This window comes from Symsagittifera roscoffensis, chromosome 4, assembly GCF_963678635.1.
Source record: "Symsagittifera roscoffensis chromosome 4, txSymRosc1.1, whole genome shotgun sequence".
In the NCBI taxonomy this organism is placed as follows: domain Eukaryota; kingdom Metazoa; phylum Xenacoelomorpha; order Acoela; family Convolutidae; genus Symsagittifera; species Symsagittifera roscoffensis.
In genome coordinates, this window is record NC_087065.1 from 15,797,575 (window position 1) to 15,821,029 (window position 23,455).

The 23,455-nt window shown below is 35.0% G+C and overlaps 1 protein-coding gene across 1 annotated transcript; it reads left to right on the forward strand.

The window, feature by feature from the left end:
* Positions 1 to 2,451: 2,451 nt before the first annotated feature.
* Positions 2,452 to 22,914, forward strand: LOC134843746 (xaa-Arg dipeptidase-like). The gene is made up of 6 exons (XM_063860001.1): positions 2,452 to 3,031; positions 3,738 to 3,889; positions 7,232 to 7,442; positions 10,952 to 11,071; positions 16,922 to 17,091; positions 22,410 to 22,914. Exons 1-6 carry the CDS (start codon positions 2,851 to 2,853, stop codon positions 22,764 to 22,766), a joined length of 1,191 nt encoding a protein of 396 aa, XP_063716071.1. The 5' UTR covers positions 2,452 to 2,850; the 3' UTR covers positions 22,767 to 22,914.
* The last annotated feature ends 541 nt before the right edge of the window (positions 22,915 to 23,455 follow it).

Below are 23,455 nucleotides of genomic sequence, written 5' to 3' on the forward strand. Positions count from 1 at the left end.
TTTCAACCGAAAAACTAAAAGTTTTTGTTATTGCTAAAACTTGATTTAAAGCGTTTTGACCACTGATTTTTTTATACAGTTCATTTTTGTTCCTTTGTTAAACTGACAACAAGTTGAGCAAGTTTCAACGTGATATTTTTTCTCCGAAAATTGAAAAATGCTCAAAAGTTTTCAATCTATGTTTTTGCGGTTTCCTCATTCTCTTACACTTTACCAGTCGGAATCTTTTTCAGAAAACTGCTATCGTTTTCAGTTCTCCTTGAGCTCAACAACAATTTGCCATCAGTTAAGATAGTTGGCTTCAAGTTCCTAAAAGTAACACTTCTGATAAAAGCTTTAATTGTTTTTTAATTTTTCTGAAATTTTTCACAGCTGTGCAACAAGTGTTGTTGCGACGAGACTACTGCATTACTCGTAAAAACTTCTAGACTTCCAGTAGCATTGTAATCACTTGAGTTAGGTAAAATTATTTTTTCTTGCTAAGGCAGATTTCGGCGGCTTGTTTTAACCTAAAATGTTTCGGTTTTCGTTTCATGATATTCTGAATGCAGGATTCAAAACAATTTCAAGAGAAATTTTTGTTGTTATTGGTTGTAGGTTAATGCCTAAGGAGTTATTACGAATCAATGAACGTTTTTATAAATACACTAAGACGTATAAGCAATTTTTGAGCTTGAAATTAATCTGCTAAAAGGCATTCAAATTGAGCTATTCAAACATAAATTTGAAATTGGCTCAAAAAAATGTGATTGATTTCTGTTTTCAAAAGGGGGACTTAACTTTCTCAGCGGAAATAAAATTTTACTTAACATTACAGATCTGTGAAATTAAATTCGTTTATTTTCAAAAATGTCAATCATAAACTGTTCTTGAAGTTCAAAGAATTTTACGGCAAAATGTTTTTTATTTCAAAAGTTGAGTTTTTTTTTCAAAAAACAAGTCAATTTTTTTCTTCTGAATTCCTGCGTTCATTGACTCTTCTCCAAGATTATGGATTAATAATTTAAACTTCAATAGTTATTTGTCACAATAAAATAATCAATTCGATCTAAATTGACTCGTTTTTATCAATTAAGTTAAGCGATTAATCGTATCTGAAAGTAAGATCTGACCTGAAACTCGTTGCTGCTGATGACTTCTGACCTTTTCGAACGTCATCAGAAAGAACTGCGTGATTTATCAGACACGATTTGGCATAACCCGGAATTGGCCTTTGAAGAGCGGGTTGCACATAAATTCTGACGGGTTTATTAGTTTTGAAGTGCTTTAAAGTTATATTTTCAGCTGTTAATTTTATGTCAATTTTTTCTTTGAATTTTTAACTTTTCACCAAATTTGTTTTTAAATGTTTTATTTGACCTGGAAATTTAGATGAAGTAATTGGATAGTGACGTGAGATTTTCAATAGAAAGCTCTAAATTTAGTGATTGCAACTAACTGAAAAAATCGTGGATATAATTTTCTTTTTGGTTTTTGATCAAAATTGAAACCATTTCTTGCATTTATTATTTTCGAGTTAACTAAAGATATAAACACTATCCTCGATCCACCTCCTAAACTTGCAATTGAATCAGAAAAATAGACGATTGAAATAGGGAAAGTTTTCTGATCAACATTTTTGAGCTCAATTACAAGAAATAGTTTTGCGTAGTTTTTCCCTAAAGGTTATCGCTTTTTCCTGGAACATATTTCTCATTTTCCCGGCCATTTGAAAAATGTGGAGAATTTTGTATTCGGGTGCCTTTTGTTTTTTTCCTTTTTTGTTCCACGCAAAATCAAACACAACAAACAATCTTTGAAGTGATTCGAGTTATATGTCAAATTAAGGCTATTTCAGTTGTGATTCGAGCAAAATTTTAAAAAATTTAAAAAAAATTTTTGTTGAGAAAAAACAGTTTGCGGTTTTTTTTATTTTTGGTCTAATTTCGAGCTGGTAAAGTGAGCGTAGCGTGCAGTCTCAGAATATCTTGTTTAGGCTTAACTTAGGCTGTGAAAAATTAATTTTACTCAACTAAAGTTAGTTTTTGGATTTATTAAGCGCCATTTTGGGCATCAAAAACTTCAAAAATTTGAAAGAAAATTCTGTAAGCAACTTTAAAAAAATTAATGAAATTTTTTCAAGTTTTTTTACCATTCATTCCGTTTTTAGTCATTTTCTACAAAAAAAATTGCTTTCTATTTAATCTATTTGATTATGTCTGTCATATATGCCACTCATATTTTTTCGTTCAAATCTTTTTATCAAATCACACAGAAAAAAAAACGACTTTTAATTGCAAAAAAAAACATATTTTTTCAAGACCTTGGTCGAAGCATTTTGTGCTTTTTGCGCACTAACCGGCTGTCCATTGTTATGTATTTTTTGTTTTTGTCTCACCAAAGGTAAAATTTAACAGCGTGCGTTATTATCTAACAAGTAAAAAGATGATTTGAGCCGTTTTTTATATTTAAAACACAAGCACCGTTTGCGTTTCAGCCAAAGTGCACTTTTTTTACAATGTAGGCCGCTCATTTCTGTGTTAGTTTCTGTATTCATTCTTTTTGTGTGCTGTTTGATATAAATTTTTTGGCGTTAAAGCAATGCTTTTCATTGAAATATTAATCCGCTAAATTTTTGAACCAATTAAGTCTGTTTACTAGAGTGTCCGCTTACTGATTTGCAACTTACAAATGTAATTCACGAAGTCTGGGATCTCCTTGCCATAGATTATGGATTAATAATTTAAACTTCAATAGTTATTTGTCACATTGAAATAATCAATATGATCTAAATTGATTTGTTTTTATCAATTAAGTTAAGCGATTAATCGTATCTGAAAGAAAGATCTGGCCTGAAACTCGTTGCTGCTGATGACTTCTGACCTTTTCGAACGTCATCAGAAAGAACTGCACGATTTATCAGACACGATTTGGCATAACCCGGAATTGGCCTTTGAAGAGCGGGTTGCACACAATGCCATAACTGACTTCTTCGTTGAGGCTGGCATTGGGACTGTGACAAAGAACTACTTACTCGAAACTGCTTTCAAAGGTTGACCTCATCTTAATTAATTTGACCTCAATCATTATGTGGGATCTAGTTCAACTCTTCAGCTGCTATTTTTTTGGATTTTTTTAGAAACAATATGCGGAGTTGCTGACGAGAATTGAACAGTTTTTGATCACTATTTGATAATTTCTGAGTCTTTTTCTTATTTGAATGCATCAAAATTAGAAATAGTTTCTCGATAATTGTCACAAACGGGCAGTAGCGGAGTTGAGAAGGTGAGAGGGGGTGCGGATGCCCTTAATCAAGTATTCGAGCCCTTTGTTACTATTTTAAGGCATCTTTTTTTGGCCGACCAATCGTAAAATTTCTAAATGGCCCTATCGATATCTCCATAATATACCAATTTCTTCAGTTTTTCTTCAGAGGGAAACTTCAGTTTTTGCCAAAATAAGGCCCTGGTTTTTTGGGAGAGCTTAAAGAACAAAGTTGGACGACCTAGAAAAAGGTTAAGAAATTACTGTCTCCTCTTTCAAGTAAATCTTAGATCCGCTCCTGTAACCCGGCTTGACAAAATCATATCATACAATTCCAAAGAGTGGACCAAAAAAGCTGAAAGCTGATCTTCGAATTCCATTCGTTTTCAAGTTTTTTTTAAATGTATTAAAACAGCATGATCAGATTTCCATAAATTAAATTTGCTGGAAAAACATTTTTAATCTAGCAAGTTCAACCTGTTTTCATATTTCAGTTGAATATTTAACTGGCAAAGGCAGCAAAGACACTAACGAGACTGAAACTCCTTGTGTAGCATTCTTTAGCGAGTACGACGCACTCCCTGGAATTGGACATGCTTGTGGACACAATCTGATCGCAGTAGTCGGAGTTGCCGCTTTTCTCAAGGTCAGACCGCCTCTGGTTGTTTTTCTTAATTTCAATATTAGAGGCCACATAATTAGATGCAATCAATTCGTATCGTCATATAAGTGAATTTTCTATTTGGCTCAAAGTTTCAAATCTGGATTAATAATTTAAAAAAAGCTCACGAAAAACACAAGCCAATTGTTTGCCAATAGTGTTAGTGGACTCACTGGCGTGCCACATAGCCGGATTCCCAGTTTGCCGAAAAAAATTTCGTTCCCTGTTTGCTGACAAGAAGCCTTTCCACGAGTTTTTTGTCGCAAACCGTCACTCCGTTCTCCGCATCAATTGAATTTAAGAACGGTTTTCCGGATGATGCTTTTGCTCAATCTCATAGACTTTTATGTATCAATCAGGAATGTTCGAAAAAACGAATAAATTTTGGCATTTTGGATAAACTGCGTTTCGGATACCTTTGACGCATTTTGGACAAAAAGCATTTCAATTTTCAGCAATTCTTGCCTTAATGGTAGGTGGAATTGGAGGTGAAATGATCAATTACCCTAGTAAAGATTCTTATATATGTAGTGATATTTTTTTTTCCAATTGCAAAAAGTAGACACAAAATACTCGAGAAAAAAATCACAGACTGCAGAAGTAAGAATAATACCATGGTCCTATTTTTTCTTCTTTTTTTTTGTTGGTCATTTTCATGATTTGTATTGTTTTTTTTTAATATCTGTAATAGTTTTTTCGCAGAATTATTACGCAAAAAAGTTTTTTTCAAAGGAAGCTTTGATTTTACTCATAATTTTAAAAAGTACTGAAAAAATATGGAGATCAGAGCATTGCATTGATTGAGCTGATAGGTGGAATGGTAGGTGGAATTGGAGGTGAAATGATCAATTACCCTAGTAAAGATTCTTATATATGTAGTGATATTTTTTTCCAATTGCAAAAAGTAGACACAAAATGCTCGAGAAAAAAAATCACAGACTGCAGAAGTAAGAATAATACCATGGTCCTATTTTTTCTTCATTTTTTTGTTGGTCATTTTCATGATTTGTTTTTTTTTTTTTTAATATCTGTAATCGTTTTTTCGCAGAATTATTACGCAAAAAAGTTTTTTTCAAAGGAAGCTTTGATTTTACTCATAATTTTAAAAAGTACTGAAAAAATATGGAGATCAGAGCATTGCTTTGATTGAACTGATAGGTGGAATGGTAGGTGAAATTGGAGGTGAAATGATCAATTACCCTAGTAAAGATTCTTATATATGTAGCGATATTTTTTTCCAATTGCAAAAAGTAGACACAAAATGCTCGAGAAAAAAAATCACTGACTGCAGAAGTAAGAATAATACCATGGTCCTATTTTTTCTTCATTTGTTTGTTGGTCATTCTCATGATTTGTATTGTTTTTTTAAATATCTGTAATAGTTTTTTCGCAGAATTGTTACGCAAAAAAGTTTTTTTTTCAAAGGAAGCTTTGATTTTACTCATAATTTTAAAAAGTACTGAAAAAATATGGAGATCAGAGCATTGCATTGATTGAACTGATAATTGTGTGATCGGAAAATTTGAATAGTTGGATGCGTGTTTAGAGAAAGAAAAAGACTCAAATGTACTAAAAGTGTTTTAAATCCAAATAGCAGTTGACACTGAACAAGATTGTTCGTATCAAGGCAAAACCATAAATGCTCAAACTGCCCCTCAAAATCCAAAAACCAAGACATTTTTAAAAGAAATTAATTTTATCTTTTCTTAAGAAGTAGGAAAAAATAAGAAAATTTGTAAATGTTTTTTTTTTAAATTTAAAAATCGTCCTCTGACAAATTATCTTAATTTGGCATGATTTCTGAGCATGATAATTTGGCATGATTTCTGAGCATGATAATTTGGCATGATAATATCAATTTGGCATGATTTCTGAGCCGGATTAGGCTAACGCATTATAAAAACAAAATATATCGCGCGATAATTGTCCTAATTTCGCCAAGCTGCCAGTTTTCAAACCACCATAGTTTTTCGGAAAAAAATCACCAGTAAACATATGTTTTTAATTGAGCTCAAGACGTCAAAAAGTTTCAAATGGTATGAAAAACTCAGTTTAAAAGTGGCTAGTTGAAGAATCGAATTTTGTCCGAAAAAATCACATCGAGCGGAAATATAATATCATTTCTTCAAAATTGGAAATCCCAAGACGAAGGCCATTATACATCAGGGCAAAATCTTTGAACTTGGACTGCCAATATCAATCAAAAGGTGCTAAAATTTGAATGGATTTGATATGGTCAATATATTTGCCTCATTTAATTTTGGAACGATTATGAGTGCGTGATAACAAGAGTGCTCGTATCAGGGCAATTCCCTGAATTTTCTGACTGCCCTTTAATTGGTTTCAAATCGTTTTCATTATATGAAATCTTCACAAACTACAAAATTAAGTCTGATCAAAGTGTTAAATTTTAATCGTTCATGAAAGTAATAAAGACCAATTAGCTTGCATCAATTCAACTTTGGAACGATTATGAGTGCGGATAATTTGCCACGCATAAATAATTAATGTATTGAGACAAACCATCAAAGTATTTTTCATAACAGCAAAACCGCACTTTTTTCTAGTGCAAGCATACTCGCCTGTCAATCCCAAGATTTCCGAATTGATGCGCATATGCAGTCAACTTTTCTAAAATCGGTCTGATTAAAAAAACCACCACTGGCATATTTATTCCTCTTTCTTCGAAATTCCGAACAATAATAAACATAATTAATCTACTAAAAACTGAGGCGGATCTAAAATATTCTCGAGTGAGGCGGTTTTTTAAAAAAATTTCGAAAAAATCAAACCAAACAAAAACAACGTTTATAGGCACTTTTTGGAAAATTTTAAACAAAAATTGCATTTTTTTTGGCGCACGCTCCCCCCTCAAAATTAGTATATATAACGGCGGATCCGCCTCCAAATATGGAACTTTTAGGATCCGTCACCATATATGGATGTCGCAAAGTAGTAAAAAGGGGGGACCCTTTGGGCCGGCAGGGGGTCGAATCCCTTTGGGTCGGCAGGGGGTCAAGCAATTGCCGAGCTAATTTAGTGTTTTTATGTGGTATACTGATGCATTTGTTTCGATCACAAAACTCTTAATTATGTCCCATTTTTCTTAAGCTTTTGATATAACCCTCATATATTTTTTTGTCAATGTTTTGTTGTCAAGTTAATTGAAAGTTTCTAAAATTTATCAAAAACTAAAAGATTTCTGGGTAATTTTTGGGTTGATTACGGTCATTCGTCTCAAGCTGTTTCACTGCAAATAATAACGGTATTTATGTGAAACTTGTTCTAAATTTGTTTCATAAAATACCTCAATTTTATCTTCTGCAGTTAATAGTTGCTTTGGACGAAATTGGCACTGTGGTTCGTGTGGTTCTGCTCGGGTCTCCCGGGGAAGAGGGTGGGGGAGGGAAGATCTGGCTGAAGAAAAAGGGTGCTCTGGAGGGGTTGGATATGGCGCTCATGTCTCATCCCGAGTCACGTACAATGTGTCTAAATTCAATCACACAGTGCATCAAGAGGCTCAGAGCTACATTTTATGGTTAATTTGATCTATGGCTTTTTTACCATTAATTATGTTTCATTCCCAACCGAATGTAAACAGTCGTGTTTTTGTTTTTGGCTCTACTATTGGTAGTCTCAGCAAATGGGTAGTTTAAAACTGTAGTCTCAGCAAAGTTCTTCTTTTGATTTCTAAATTCTAATTTCCAGCAAATTGTGAACACTGAACGTTCCGAACTTTGTATTGCTCTTAAAGAAGAATATTTTTCTACCTTTTTTTTACTCATTGTGCCGCTATGTAAGTTTTGGCCAAACAGCTGCAAATGTTCTTTCAACGTCGAAACTGGCGCAGTTGACATACGAAAAAAAGACCACTTCATCCGGGTTTTCCGCTGCAACTACTCGGAAAATTTTTCATAATTTGAAGCAAAAAGGTGTTTTCGCACATTTTATGTACCCGGAGAAGTCGTGCTATGTCCCAGTTCAAAGAAAATTACGAACAGTTGTACTCTATTTAGTTTAAATTGACGCTTTTGAATACGCCCTTTTTATTTGAAAATTATCAGTGCCTTGAGGAGAAAATTAAAAACCAGCAACAATTTTACGTGAAGTTATGGGTGTGCCTTTGAAAATTGCACTTTGACCAATTGGAGGTAATTAACGCACCATATATTAACCCGTAGGCGGTGAAATAATCCAGGTAGAAAATCATTGCAAATCAGATTTAGGCGAGCTACTCGGTCTTGTAAATATGATATTGGAGGTAAAGTTTATCACTTCGTGCTTCAGATAGTGTGGTGGTAATAATTACCAATGATTTTTTTCAAAAATGTTTTAATTTTTAAAAATTTCTTCATTTCCTAATTAAAAAATTTTTCTATGACAATAATAGGCAATGGGAAAATTCAAGGCTTCAAATTGATACGAGCAGTTTTGTTGTGGTTTAAGCAAATTTTGTCGTTTTGGTTCTCTGGGTTTTTTTTTCATTCTGGGCTATTCAATACTCAGCACGTTTCACCCTTACTAATTTTAGCGGCAAATTTTGTCCTTCACACATTTAGACTTGTTTTCTATATTCATTATGCTACTTTTTGTACGAGATAATAGGCAAAAAATGGTAGACAGAACACTTAGGGCTTCTCCCTGCTGCGAGCAGTCTTGTCTTGTCTTGTCTTGTCTTAATAGTTCTCTAGGTTTTCTGCGTCTAGATTGTTTGACAAATCAGATAGTGGTACGTTTCGCTCCTCTTATAATGAATGGTTGTTTTACCTTCACTCGTTTTGCCCCTGATTCATTATTTTATTTTTTGGTGAGATACTGAGGGCAGAATGTTGCTAGATCCAGTAACCGAGAGTTTTGAGACTGCATATTTGTAAATGCTGGAAATTATTTCAAATTGGAGGATGATTTGCAAGCGTTTCTGCAAATCAATGCCGCAGATTATAGAGATGATTTATTTCCAATCTGACTGAGTTAAGCTTCTGATTCTTTATGTGTTTGATGCAGCACTGATGAACTTAGCTTTCTCTATCGACAAACTGAAAATGAGTGGTCGGCAGGCCAGCAAAGATTACATAAGTGCCATTTACGTCGGAACTGGTTTGCAAGGTTGAAGTGTGATATCAGTCAGTTTCAGTTCACCTTCACTTATTGTTCCGATCCACGCAAAATAAGATACCACAAATTAATATAACTATTTACAGCACTTTCACCCGCCATTCGAAATCTTTTTTAAAATGTTCTAAAAGTTTTCTGTGGTGAAAAAAAATCAATTTGTCATTTATAATTTTGAGTTTAACTTTGAGCAATTGAAACAAGCGAACAAGCTGAAAAAGGAGGATGAAGACTTCTTGTTTTATCACAAAACTCAATTGTGCTCTACTACCCGCACTGACAAAAATGGTTTCGGATCTATTTAAATTGATTTTAAATCAAAGTTAAATGGATCCAAATTGGTTAAAAATGCACACTTTAGGAACTAAAATGGGCTGTGAATCGATTTAAATCTTTCTAGAAATACTTGGATTGGCTTAATCTGAATCTCACTAAAACCCATTTAAATCCTTTTTAAATGACCATGAGCAGACCAATTTATGTGTCTAAAAATCCCTCTCAAATCCCAATTTAAATTGTTTTTTTTTGCTAACACGTCCAAAAAACATGCTAATTAAAAACATAATTAAGAAAAAGTAATAATAAATGACATTTTCATCTCAAAAACTAACAAAAAAATATCAAAAACTATCCTTGTAAATCAAATTTTGGGCAAAAACTTAGGTAATCAATCAAGTAATGGTCAATGTAGATCAAATTTATAGCTCAAAATGTGCAAGCAAATAGCAACAAATCAAAATGTGCAAAAAGTTATCAATGGATGTAAAACGAAAATTTTGGGCGTTGAATAAATGCAACACAAACTCAAAACTGATCGAGATTAATTGAAAAAAAAATGACCTATGTCAACTTAAGACGTTTTAAACCTCCTAAAACACAAAAAAATTATGACAAAAACAATGGGTTTATCTTGATTTAAAACTGATTTGGATTGATTTTTTATCTAGGATTTAAGATCAAATTGAATGGATTTAAAATATATTCATAGCAATATGAACCTTTTCTGTTTAATCTTCGTACTTCTCATAACAAAATCAATGTCAAATAAACCTACAAACTTTTTTTTCATACTCAAACTGATCCTAACTACCATTTTTATTAGTATAGATCCAATCACTATCAGCAATTGGCGTAAATAAAGTTTCTTTTATAATAAAAGAAATGTTTTGTTTTTTTTTGTGCGCATTATGAAAAAACTCATAACCGGTTCAGAAACAGCTTGTGCAGACACTGAATGCCATACAGCTTCTAGAAAACGCAAATTTTTCCATTTGCTTAATTTTCGTCCCTGTAAACATTAAATTAATTGGTGTAGAAACTTTTTTCCGATGTCTTTAAAAGACTTTAAAATTAGAGTGATTACTGATTTTATATAAATGTCATGCAGAATTAGAGACAAAAGAAACGACAAAGCTGAAACAAATCTTATTTTGTCAAATCTTTTCATTTCAAATATCTTTATTTATCTAAATCTAGCTCATACATGGAAATCAGTTTTTCTTTCCTTTTCTAGTTGCATCTTCTGGTTTCTTCATTTCATTCTGCCTATTCTCACAAATTTTTGGTATAAGATGTCAAAACTTACCTTGAGTCTTGAACGTTTATTGTCCCGGGAAAATCACTCTTTTTGCCAATTTAGGACCATAGTTGTTACAAAGTAAAACTAGGATCTTGAGCGGCCGATAAGTTTTTGTTTGCCATTTACTCTCATTTTTTTGTTTTTCGTTTTTCAGTTATTTAGGGAAACACAAAATTGTTTGTAAATTGTGATATTTGATTCTTGTATCTATCATCTTTTCTCTAGCTGATATATATTAAAGCTGGTAAGAGATAAAGAAGATTCAAAACCATCAAAACCCTGTACATTAATCTGGATGGTATCCCTTTTTTATGTCATATTAATGAAGTCCGTTAAAAAACAATTGTCGTTGGCAGGGAAAAATGCGCACGGGACAACCCCTTGGCTCGGTCGGAATGCACTTGACGCTGCAGTGCTAGCTTACACTAACATCAACGCACTAAGACACTGGATGCATCCTTCCATGAGTGCACATGGTTAGTTTTCCATTCAACTGTGACAACCCGGGTTACCTAGCCAGGAGAAAAAACTTAGACTTCCTGCCAGGAACTTTAAGACTCCAGGGCAAAACTGGAGTCCCTGGAAGGAGCTGTCAGGGAACCCTGGCAAGAATTCAAAGTTTTTAAAATAATTTTTAACTAAGATATCCTCTCTTAACTTTTGGTGTTTCATCTTAGCTTATCGACGCACGAACAAAACAACGCTATTGTTTTTAAAGACATAAATCCAGAGATGGACTTCCATGGACAGAAAACCCGTGAACCAGTGATATATTTCTGTAAGTTAACCTTGGCGACTACTTTCTATTGAAGTATGCGAACCATCGGGATTTTTACAGTTTTGCCCCTTTTTTTCTTTTGAAAGGCATTATTTTCTAGCAAAAGCTGCTCATTTTAGTTCAAGGTTTATACAGCATAAATTGGCTTTATCGGCTTAATGAATATCTTTTTAATTATCGTAACGGCAAACGTGATTAAAAAGGTAGCATGACAGAGTCTTTATTTCAATCGTTCGTTGATCAATTCTTCTCAAATCTTTGTTCGGACTTTTGAAGATAAAGTGGTGGAACATTTGTTCTCGGGCTGACTTTTTCTCCACACAGACTTCGATTTTCAAACAGGTTTTTTCATATCATCTGAAAACTTTTGATGTCGTGAGCTCAAATCAAGTTCATAAAAATTTCACCTGTGACAAGTAATGAGAGCTTAGAAATATTCTGTTTGGCTAAATCGGCAAAAGAAACGCGCAATGTATTAATAAATAAATGCTAAATATATCAATTTGTTATTGAAATAGCGTGAGAGGGTATGATTTTCCACAAAATAATACCAACCAAAAACTTATTCAGAAGCTTTTCCACTTTTTTGAAATGTTCATAGTTTTTTAAGGTCAAACACTATCCAATAAACCTTAAAGGGCAGTCTGAAAATTCAAGTCATCGCCCTAATACGAGCAATTTTGTTGTCAGTATGAGTCTAAATACACAGAAAAAAAATGATCTACACGAACCAATCATCCCTCAGAAACAATTATTTGTTTTTGTTTCGAGGAATATATTTCTTTTCAGTAAATACTGAATTACATCTATAGCTTGTCCACTAAAAGTTTTCAGGAGATATTTGAATCAGAGTGAAACACGACTGCTCGTATATCAGGGCAAAATCTTGAACGTTCCGACTGTCGTCTTATTCATATCGAATATTTTTTGGGAAAAGTTATTATTGAAAACCTACAAATTTTGGAAAATGTCAAAGTGTAAAGTTTTGAGTCGTACGAAATTAATAGGAACACTTAGCTAGCCTCATGTCAGTTTGGAACGATTTTATTGTGCGTGATAATTTGCCACACATAAACAGTTTGCGTTAACGCTCTCAGCAGAATGAATAAATTCTTCAAAGCGCGCATAATTTAGTCCATAGCATGGCCAATTTGGCAACTTTCAAACCTGCAGAAATTCACAAAAAAGAATCGAAGGCAAAATATCGTTTAAAATTTGAACTCATGACGTCGATATCTTCAATGGGGTAAAGAAAAATTTTGAAAACTATTATTTCGATTGGTGAAAATTGACTGACCAAAAAAACCACCCGAGCATAAGTATTCCGTTTTCTTCGAAAGTCGGAACAATAAATGAGCCGAAGTTAAAGCAAACGGAAATGCGCAGGATTACTTGTTTTACTTTCGTAGTTTTTTAAAACTGTTAAACATTAAACCACTAATACATAACTTTTGTATTTTTGGCGTGTTCAAATGGCAGTTGGTGCTTTGCCAAATATTTATAGTACTCATGAACCATCTGATAATCAAAACCAGCAAGTGTTACCGAAATACTCGGGCTGACTAAAAACGCTAGTCATAAAAGTTTCATAAATGGAAAAATGCTACTCATACACTTTTCATGCAATTCCATAAACGCAAGAAAAGTGCATGAAAAAATTCTATGGTTTGATTTTTCATATATAGAAATTGTATGGCTAGCATTTTTATATAAACATAAGAAAAAAAACGATTTTTAAATTGCACTTTCTTGAAATTTCTGGACTGTGAAAAATACCCTAGTTACTCACAAGTAGAGTCACTAAAAGACCTGAATTGTTTTACATATGATTCACAGAAATAATTTAATGAAATTATCAAATTTTGAAATTTTGGCTAAAATTTTTAAAGATGATTTTTTTAATTCGAATTTTAATTAATCATGCCTGGAGCAAGGCATACAAAATCATGCTATACAAACAAAAAGATGTTTTGAGCGTTTTTGAAAAATTTCATCCTAAGAAGCGTAAAAACTTAAATTTTGTGTATACAAGATTGCGTTATGCACTAAAAAAATTTTGCATGCAAAAATTTTTTTTGGAAAGTGTTTGTTTGACTACAAAATTCATTTTGCGATTGAAAAAAACTGGGGCACTTTTGAAACAAATTTGAACAATTTTTGTCGCTATCAAAAAATGCTGGTCATAGAATTTTTATATGTGAAAGTTGTATGATTAGCGTTCTTTTTGACAAAATGTTCTTCGTTTTTTATTAATGACAAATTTTCAAAGACTTTTTTTACTGACTTTTATGAAAAAACAAAATAAAATTTTTTGAAAATTTGCTGACGTCAATTTGACAAACTTGTATGAAATTAGTTTGATTAATTTTTTTCATAGACTTTATTTTATGGCGTTGTGTGAGTAGGTTTTTCGGTCTATGGAGGTCAACCCGGGTAGTTCTCTCTGCATGAATAAGCTTATTGTTTATGGTAGCAAGTATCCAGATGAACTATTTTATGGTATTTTCATAGTGACATAAGACCTTCAGGAGAAAAAAAATGTTGAGGAAATTAACTCAGGAAAAAGAACTGTGGAAAAAATGAGAAATTAAACTAATTGAAGAAATAAAGTGAGAAAAAACAATAAAATTTCAAATGCGGTGTTTTGCAGGAGTCAAATACAGAAAATTAATCGAAAAACTACCAACCATTTTTGAGCAAATTCAAAGTTTTTTGCCAAGACTACAAATAAAAGGGCTGTTCGATGGGCACTTTTCCCAAAAGTGGAAAATTTATTCTAAAGTAACATTGATTTAATGCAATATTTTATGCGTCAAATATAATGCAGTCAAATATTAAATGCAGCTAAATATTTTGTGAAAAAGAAAAAAACGGAGAGCTTCCAAATTAAAAAAAATGATTTTGGATAAACAACTTTTGACAGCAAGATTGAACCTCGTTTCAAGCGTATAAGCTTCAGATAAAATTCTTATATACTATTTAAAACCCAAACTCTCTTTGCCTTAGCACTATAGAAACTTGGATCAACTGTACACTCCCCCACTCCCTAAAAGACCTACCGTAGAATTCCCTCCCCCAAGCAGGTAATAAATCTATAAAATATGGATAGGGGGAAATTGTACGGTTGATCTAAAACTTGAGTAATTTGCTTAAATTTGATGCAATTTGGTACGTTGCGTGGTAAACATTTTGGCCACTCTGTACACTCAATTAAAATTCTTGTCGTCAGTCTGCACTCAACCCAATTTTCATTTTTCAGAAAAGATGAAAGTATTTTGGAAGAGCAGAGACTCTTCTGAAGATTTTCTATGTAGAAATTATTAGCTTGTTTGGATATCAAAAAGCTACTGAAGCAAATACTCAGATCAAGAAACATATTGACTTGCTAAAAAATGATAAATTTCTTTCGTATTATTACAACGCAATAGACTCACCCTCAAATAAATTACAAAAAAACGAAACACTAAAAACTTTCTTAGCGCTCCGGAGCTGCTAATCTGTACAAATCTCTCCAATCAATAGATTCTGTACCTAGAAAATGGCTAGTTGGCTAGAAATTTTCAACTTGGATTACGTTATAGGCCCAAAAAGTCAAATTTTGCAAGCAAGTTTTTTTCGAAGAATTATATTTGAGCACATAAGCAAGTTTGCAACCCAAAAAAGAATGACAAAACTTTTTCCTCAAACTTGTATTTTTTTTCTATGAAAAAATGCATAGCATACAATTTTTGTATATGAAACTGTATGACAAGCACTTTGTTTGATCAAAAAAATTTTTCGATGCCAAGTTTTCTCTCATGTAATCAAAATTGTCACCAATTTGAAAATTGTATGATAACCATTTTTTTGCATAGACTCCATATATGAAATTGTATGATAGGAATTATTCTTGGTATGGACCTCAACCCGGGAAGCGTATTTTTTGAGGAATCCGCTCAAAAATCATAGAACGCACAGTTTGGCCTCGCAATGGACTGGAAACAGGCTTTCTAGCTTGAAAATTCAAGAAAGTTTTTAGACTAAAAGGTTTGCTCACAACGTAATAATTTCATTTTCCAGTAATAAAAAAATTGTTAACTAACACACAAACCTCTCAGCGTGAGAAGAGAGCTGAGCTGACTTCTTATTTATACAACATCACGGCTCATTTTTTTGCTTACCAGTCTTCATTTTTTTGGTGTATCACCGGTTTTAAGACCTGTGAACAAAGAGACTCTATGCAGTTTTGTAACGAGTACTCGAAGAAGAGAATTTATAGAAACAGAAGCAAATTGCGTCACAAAACAGTAAAGAAAGTTGTAAAACTGTCGCGGGACATGGAAGTTACAACTTGTTGCTTTCACCAAGCGAATAAACTTGTTTTTTTTCCACGTTTTTATCTTTTTCTCTGAAAATTTTGAAGCTATCTGATTGAAAACTTGCCAAATGCTAGATGAAACTAATTGAAAAGAGCTAACGGAATTAAAAATTCAGAAATCTTGTTTTGAGGGCGTAAAAAAGCCAGATAATCTTTATTATTTTCAGAGATGTTCTTGCTTTGGAAAACATACTCAAAAAGGGCGCAAAAATTGATTTTATAAGCTCAATTCGGATCTTTGGGAAGCTGATGATCTCCTTTTACTCTATAAGCCGCGCAAAAACCTTGAACAGAGGGGATGAAAAAGTTTCTTGGTCCGGCGTCGAAAAAAAAACTTCACTCGTATTTTTGCGCTGATGATCCATAAAAGCAAACAAAAAAACTGTTCCTGCAAATGGTTGGGAAAAGTGACATCTCCAATCTATCACCTCCGATCTCCGATGTGACAGGAGCCTTATAAGCAGTTATGGTGTGTCTAGTTTTTGTCTAACTTTCTGATATTAGCGCCCAAGACCTTTTACTTTCTGTATCGTCAAAACCGATACGATTATTTTTCGACGCCGGATGAAAGAACTCTTTCAATTTCTTTATCTGTGGTTTTTAGGTAACATATAGAGTAATTGAAGATCATCAGCTTCCCAAAGAACCAATTTGAACCCATAAGCTCACATTCCTTGTGTTCTTTTTAAGAATGTTTCCAGAGCAAGAGCACCTCTGAAACAAGTTATGATTAACTGGCTATTTTACGCCCTCAAAATGAAATTTCTGAAAATTTATTGGCTTAGCCTTTTTCAATTATCTTCATCTAGCATGTATCAAAGTTTCAATCCGGTATCTTTAGTAGTTGCAGAGAAAAAGATAAAAATGTGAAGAAAAATTTTTTCATTTGCTCGTTGCTCGTTGAAAGCAAAAATTTGCAAGTTCGATGTCCCGTTCTCAAGAAATTGTACAGCAGAAAACCTAAAACAAGCTGAAAGAGTGAAAGTAGGAAAACGGTAAAGGTTATCATTATGATTACGGTCATATGTATCTGGTTCTATCATTCTATAGATATTTTAGGAAACATATTTTAGATAACTGACAATCAGAAGCTTTGTCCTCCTGAAAAAAAAAGGTTGCATCGAACCCACAATTCTTGCATAGTTCACTCATACATAAAAAATAGTTAGAATGTAGTGATAATTTTTTTAGGAATTTTCACTGACGGTGGGAAGGCGCCCAATATCGTTCCGGAAAGGGCTGAGCTGCTTTTCTACTTCCGAGCTCCTAGTAAGAAGGAGCTGCAGCCTTTGTTAGAGCGAGGAGAAGAGTGTTTCAAAGCAGGGGCAGCAGCTATTGGATGCACAGTTCAAATCAGAGAAGTCCGAAAAATTCTAACTCTAAAGTCTGAAAAATGGGACCGAAGTGCACAGTCACATCTTATTGAAAGCGAAAAACCCAATCCATGTTTTGTTGAGAGGGGGGGGGGGGGGGCAGGGGCTAGTTTGACATTTACATTTTTTTTGCCACTTTTGAGTACATCTGATTAATCCACTATGTTGAACATGAATAGCCCACATTATATTAACTAAATTAATTCAAAATGCAGAGGATTTTACAAAAACGAAAGAAATTATTAAAACGAAAAACTGTTCAAGGATTGCACAGGCAGTATAATTAGAGAAAAAGTCATCATTTCTCTTATTCACAGCAGAATTCATCAGGTGCAATTTATTCTGACTGAAACGATAAAACTCAGACCAACTTTTTTATGACCCTGAGACTGTAGATTCTTTTCCCGGGAGTCGTCTCCTCTAAGCAGGTTTTCACTCTACTCAACTGCCGCAGAGTTTCTCCCCTTTATACCGTGTAATAGCGGGGGACACTAAGACACGATATGATCCACAATCCCGAAAGGGTTATGTTGGTGGTCAGACTAAATCGGCCGGTCAAAGGATTACGCAACTTCCCCCTTAATTTAGGCTCTTTTCGGCTCTCCTTTTACGCTTCTAGCTAGTTCAGCAAATCGTGGGCACACTGAGTAAATTCTCAATCGCGAAGAAAATAAAACAATTTACAGTGCCCTAATGAGCTAACTACTATTTAGCAACTTCTATATTGAAGCCCGCGTCCCGTTCTGTTCAATTGCTCATCAGTTTCGGTTGACTCGATTCAAAATTCGCCTACTCTAGCAGAGCAGCGACACAACTAGTTCAACCCGGTACTAAACTCGGGTTTAAGCGCAACTCGCTCGCACAACTATTTCAACCCGGTACTAAACTCGGGTTCCAGCGCAACTTGCTCAATAGCAATAATTGTTCTCTTCGCTGACGAGAACCAACTACCCTTAATAGTAGTTACCAACTGTTCTCTTCTCTGAGGAGAACCAACTACCCTTAGTAGTAGCTAACACTGTTCTGACTCTTAAATGCTCTCCGGTACCCTCCAATTCCTTATCTTTCTTTACACTTAGTTTTACTTAAGTCACGCCGTTCCCTATCAGTCCTGACATCCACCTAAATCACCCGTCCGCACATTTTTAAGGCTATATCCCTCCCCCTGTCAACTCTGCCACGTGCCAACTTCGGTTTCTTTTTATCAATCTTTTCACACTTATTAGATACCCGGTATGCGGTAGCTGTCACAATTTGACCAAGCAAACAAATGTCATACGATTCTAATCAACTAATTCTTGAACTCAGTGAACTTGAGCTCTCGAGTTCAACTCAACCTCCAAACCATGCTATGTTCACTCAGTAATCCTCCCAAGGTCTTTATTTTAATTATCCCGTTAACGTTCCGACCTCCCAAGGTTAGGGGGAGGCCCTTTTCATGGGTAGCTAATTCATTTCAACCATCTAAAGTTTCTACCTGTACTCTATTCCAATCGCGACCTGCTAGCTATCAGGGTAACGTAGTTTGTCTTTTAGGGGTCAACATAAACCAAAAATTCACCTCCAGAGAGCCAAATAAATTTCCCGTCCATTCATACTATTTAGGAAACTTAACTCTCATGCTATGCCTCTATTACTACCAATTTCCTCTGGGACTACTTTTCTTTTACTCTGATTGATTTTCTATTAATAGCACATACGCCAAGCTAAATTGAACCCAATGTTTACCAAGTCCACTTTAAATTAAGTCCTCTACTCCAAGGTTGCAATGTAAAAGCTATACCTCTATCAGCTTCTGCTCTAGTTCCCAATATATAAGCTTTCCTCCCAATTTTTAGCAAGATGACCCTTCCTCATTTCCAGGGGTTGGGCTGGGAAATACGCCACTTTCCGGTGTTAATCCCGAGGTTTTCTATACAAGCTTGGGGTCAAACGCCCAAAGGTCATTTTAAGGTCACCCAGGGGTCAACCGGGGTCAAGCTTCCATATTTAGGTTCAAAATCCCATAGGGGTCCTACCTACCAAGTTTCTTCCATATCCCATTAGTACTTCACAAGTTATACCATTTCTAAGGTCCATTATCACTTTTCCCGGGGAAAAGCTATTAACACCGGAAGGAGCCATCGTAGGGGTTTTCACTCTCAGGGGTCTTTTTTCGGGGTCCGTATCTTATGTCTATTGCCGCGATAAAATCAGTATGCACTCGCTCATTATTTTGCGTAAATTGCCTACTTCCGGTCTAAGGGGGTGTTTTTCCAAGTGCTAATAGCTTCCGGTCCAACCGCCGGATTTGGTTCAAATTAAAACAGCTGATGTACCTCAGTGCTACCTATGATCTCTCCAAGTTTCAGCTCCCTGCAATCATTGGAGGCCGAGAAACGACTTCCGGAAGTTAAGGGTGGGTTTGTTTACTTAGGGCATAAATCCAGAAGTGGGGGGTCTGAGGGGTCTGGGTTCCCAAACTTAAGCTCCCCCTAACTAGGCCTACAACATACTAGAATTTGAGTCTTTTCCAACCGCTTGTTACCGAGTTCTGATAGGACCATTTACATTTCCGGGGACCGTTATCACTTGCCCCTCAAGGGTCTGAGGGGCCCCGTTTTTTGTTTTCTGGCATTGCAGGGACGATATCTTCGAAGATTGAACTATTTCGAACTTTACCCTTTGTTTGCTCTTTTACTTAACTTAATGACGAATCAATCTTACGCTCAGGTTACTATAGCATGTAATACAGTAGATTCACCAATTCTACAGAGACAACTTTTTTGTATTTCTTTTGGAATTGGAATCACAACCAATGTTGCTTTAATATGATGCGACACTTGATCTTTTAAGAGCTTTCTTTGAGGAAGTCTAAGTCGGGCGACGAAATAACGCAGGCTAACCCGTATAGTTTCTTCCCAACAGTTTACGTGAGTGGTCAGATCAAGGAGGCTATCAGATGCTTTGATTGTTCTAGATGAAAGCTAAACTCCTCGCGCACATCCTCGATTTTCAATTTAAAGATGACGGTGAAGACGATTCGTTATAACCTTGATACTTTTTTCTATTCAAGCACCCTTGCAAAAACTGCAAAATTGTTTCTGCGTTCTGAGTTTTATATTAGTTTAATAATCATCAATTACTGGCGTGTTTGGGCAGATATAAGGATTTTTTCAAGGGAATCAATTTTCAAAAAGTTCACATTCATCTCAAATACTTATTTGAGATTTTCTGAAGAGCCTAAAAACCAATTTTAGACAATTTTTTTTGCGCCACAAGGTAAATTTTGCAACATTGGGCTTTTTGTTCAACTATTTGAATATCCACGTCCATTTATCTTCGAACTTAAGCTCCCCGTCTGGGTTCCCAAACTTAAGCTCCCCTTAACTAGGCCTACAACGTACTAGAAATTGAGTCTATTCAAACCGCTAGTTACCGAGTTCTGATAGGGCCATTTACACTTCCGTGGACCGTTATCACTTGCCCCTCAAGGGTCTGAGGGGCCCCGTTTTTTGTATGCCCTGGTCAAATCATCTCTATTATCACTCCTCTGAATTTCATAACATTAGCTTTCTTAGTTCCGATTTGGGGGGGGGTGTTCGCCGATTTTGTCAAATTTTGTTTTCTGGCATTGGAGGGACGATATCTTCGAAGATTGAACTATTTCGAACTTTACCCTTTTTTTGCTCTATTACTTAACTTAATGACGAATCAATCTTACGCTCAGGTTACTATAGCATATAATACAGTAGATTCATCAATTCTACAGAGACAATTTTTTCTATTTTTTTTGGAATTGGAATCAAAACCAATAGTGCTTCAATATGATGCGACATTTGATCTTCTAGGAGCTTTCTTTGAGGAACTGTAAGTCGGGCGACGCAATAACGCAAGCTAATCCGTATAGTTTCTTCCCAACAGTTTACGTGAGTTGTCGGAACAAGGAGGCTATCAGATGCTTTGGTTGTTCTAGATGAAAGCTAAACTCCTCCCCCACATCCTTGATTTTCAATTTAAAGATGACGGTGAAGACGATTCGTTATAACCCTGATACTTTCCTCTATTCAAGCACCCTTGCAAAAACTGCAAAATTGTTTCTGCGTTCTGAGTTTTATATTAGTTTTAAAAATATCAATTACTGGCGTGTTTGGGCAGATATAAGGATTTTTTCAAGGGAATCAATTTTCAAAAAAATTCACATTCATCTCAAATACTTATTTGAGATTTTCTGAAGAGCCTAAAAACCAATTTTAGACAATTTTTTTTGCAACATTGGGCTTTTCGTTCAACTGTTTGAATATCCACGTTCATTTATCTTTGAACTTAAGCTCCCCGTCTGGGTTCCCAAACTTAAGCTCCCCTTAACTAGGCCTACAACGTACTAGAATTTGAGTCTATTCCAACTGCTAGTTACCGTGTTCTGATAGGGCCATTTACACTTCCGGGGACCGTTATCACTTGCCCCTAAAGGGTCTGAGGGGTCCCGTTTTTTGTATGCCCGATTCAAATCATCTCTATTATCACTCCTCTGAATTTCATAACATTAGCTTTCTTAGTTCCGATGGGGGGTTTCGCCGATTTGTCAAAGTTTGTTTTCTGGCATTGGAGGGACGATATCTTCGAAGATTGAACTATTTCGAACTTTACCCTTTGTTTGCTCTATTACTTAACTTAATGACGAATCAATCTTACGCTCAGGTTACTATAGCATGTAATACAGTAGATTCTACAATTCTACAGAGACAACTTTTTTCTATTTCTTTTGGAATTGGAATCACAACCAATAGTGCTTTAATATGATGCGACATTTGATCTTCTAGGAGCTTTCTTTGAGGAACTGTAAGTCGGGCGACAAAATAACGCAGGCTAATCCGTATAGTTTCTTCCCAACAGTTTACGTGAGTGGTCGGAACAAGGAGGCTATCAGATGCTTTGGTTGTTCTAGATGAAAGCTAAACTCCTCCCCCACATCCTCGATTTTCAATTTAAAGATGACGGTGAAGACGATTCGTTATAACCCTGATACTTTCCTCTATTCAAGCAGCCGTGCAAAAACTGCAAAATTGTTTCTGCGTTCTAAGTTTTATATTAGTTTATTAAATATCAATTACTGGCGTATTTGGGCAGATCTAAGGATTTTTTCAAGGGAATCAATTTTCGAAAGATTTCAAATTCATCTCAAATACTTATTTGAGATTTTCTGAAGAGCCTAAAAACCAACTTTAGACAATTTTTTTTTCGCGCCACAAGGTAAATTTTGCAACATTGGGCTTTTTGTTCAACTATTTGAATATCCACGTTCATTTATCTTCGAATATTAACAGCAAAGTGTGTCTTACGATAGTGTGGTGCAGAACCCAGTTCTGGGTCGTATCTACGAGGAGAAAATGAAAGCACTCGGTTATAAATTCCCCTCCGAGAACGAGAGACTCTTCCAAGGCAGCACCGACATGGGGGATGTCTCCCGAGTTGTTCCCGCCATTCACCCCTGTTTCAGCATCCCATGTAACAATGCGTCCGCTCACTCGCCCCCCTTTGCCGAGGCGGCAAAATCGGACGAGTCGTTTGTATGCGCGATGGACTCTGCGGAAGGTTTAGCTAAAACAGCTCTGGAGGTTTTGCAGAACAAGAAGCTTTTTGAAGAAATGAAAAAGAGTTTTGCAGAAACTTGGGATTCGTGATTGAACTCGTCTTGGATTTGAAAACTGCAAGAAGTAATTTAATAGATTCTTACTTGTATTTTAAATGCACTGATTGCATACAAAACTTCTTTGCCAGAGGTTACAAACTTGTTTACAACAAATTAGTTTTCGAGAATCTAAAATGAAATTCAACGGTGAAACTATGTTATCACACTGTCATGGACGTCAAGAATGTGCAATGAAATCGTAAAATGTTCCACTGAATGCACGGTGGGTTTAGGGGTTGGGCGGTTGCCACTTTCTCTTAGGACTATATTAACTTGCTAAAACATTTAAAACCACTGTTCGAATTCTTTTTTTTGGCAGATCAATCTTCAATTTGTTTTCTAAACTCACCGCGATTTGTCAAAAATCTGATTGGCGGCTGTGCCAAAAAATTTAATAAAGGAAGTGACTTTTTCGTGTCATCAGAGAGCTCAGAAAATTAAATTAGTCGACGAGACATCATAAAAATTTTTTATGAGATGTCCCTCTCTAGAAAATCTTGGTTTTTGAGGTTTTCAAGTGATTTTTTCTCAAAGCCAGAAATTAGTGTATATCTATTCCGTGTCCACAAAAGCTATAATCGTGATTGGAAATGTGACTTTGTTTACCAAATTTCAAAAAGTGATTATCAAAATTAACTGATATTTAACACAGAGGCAATGTTCCTGCGCATCTCATACTTA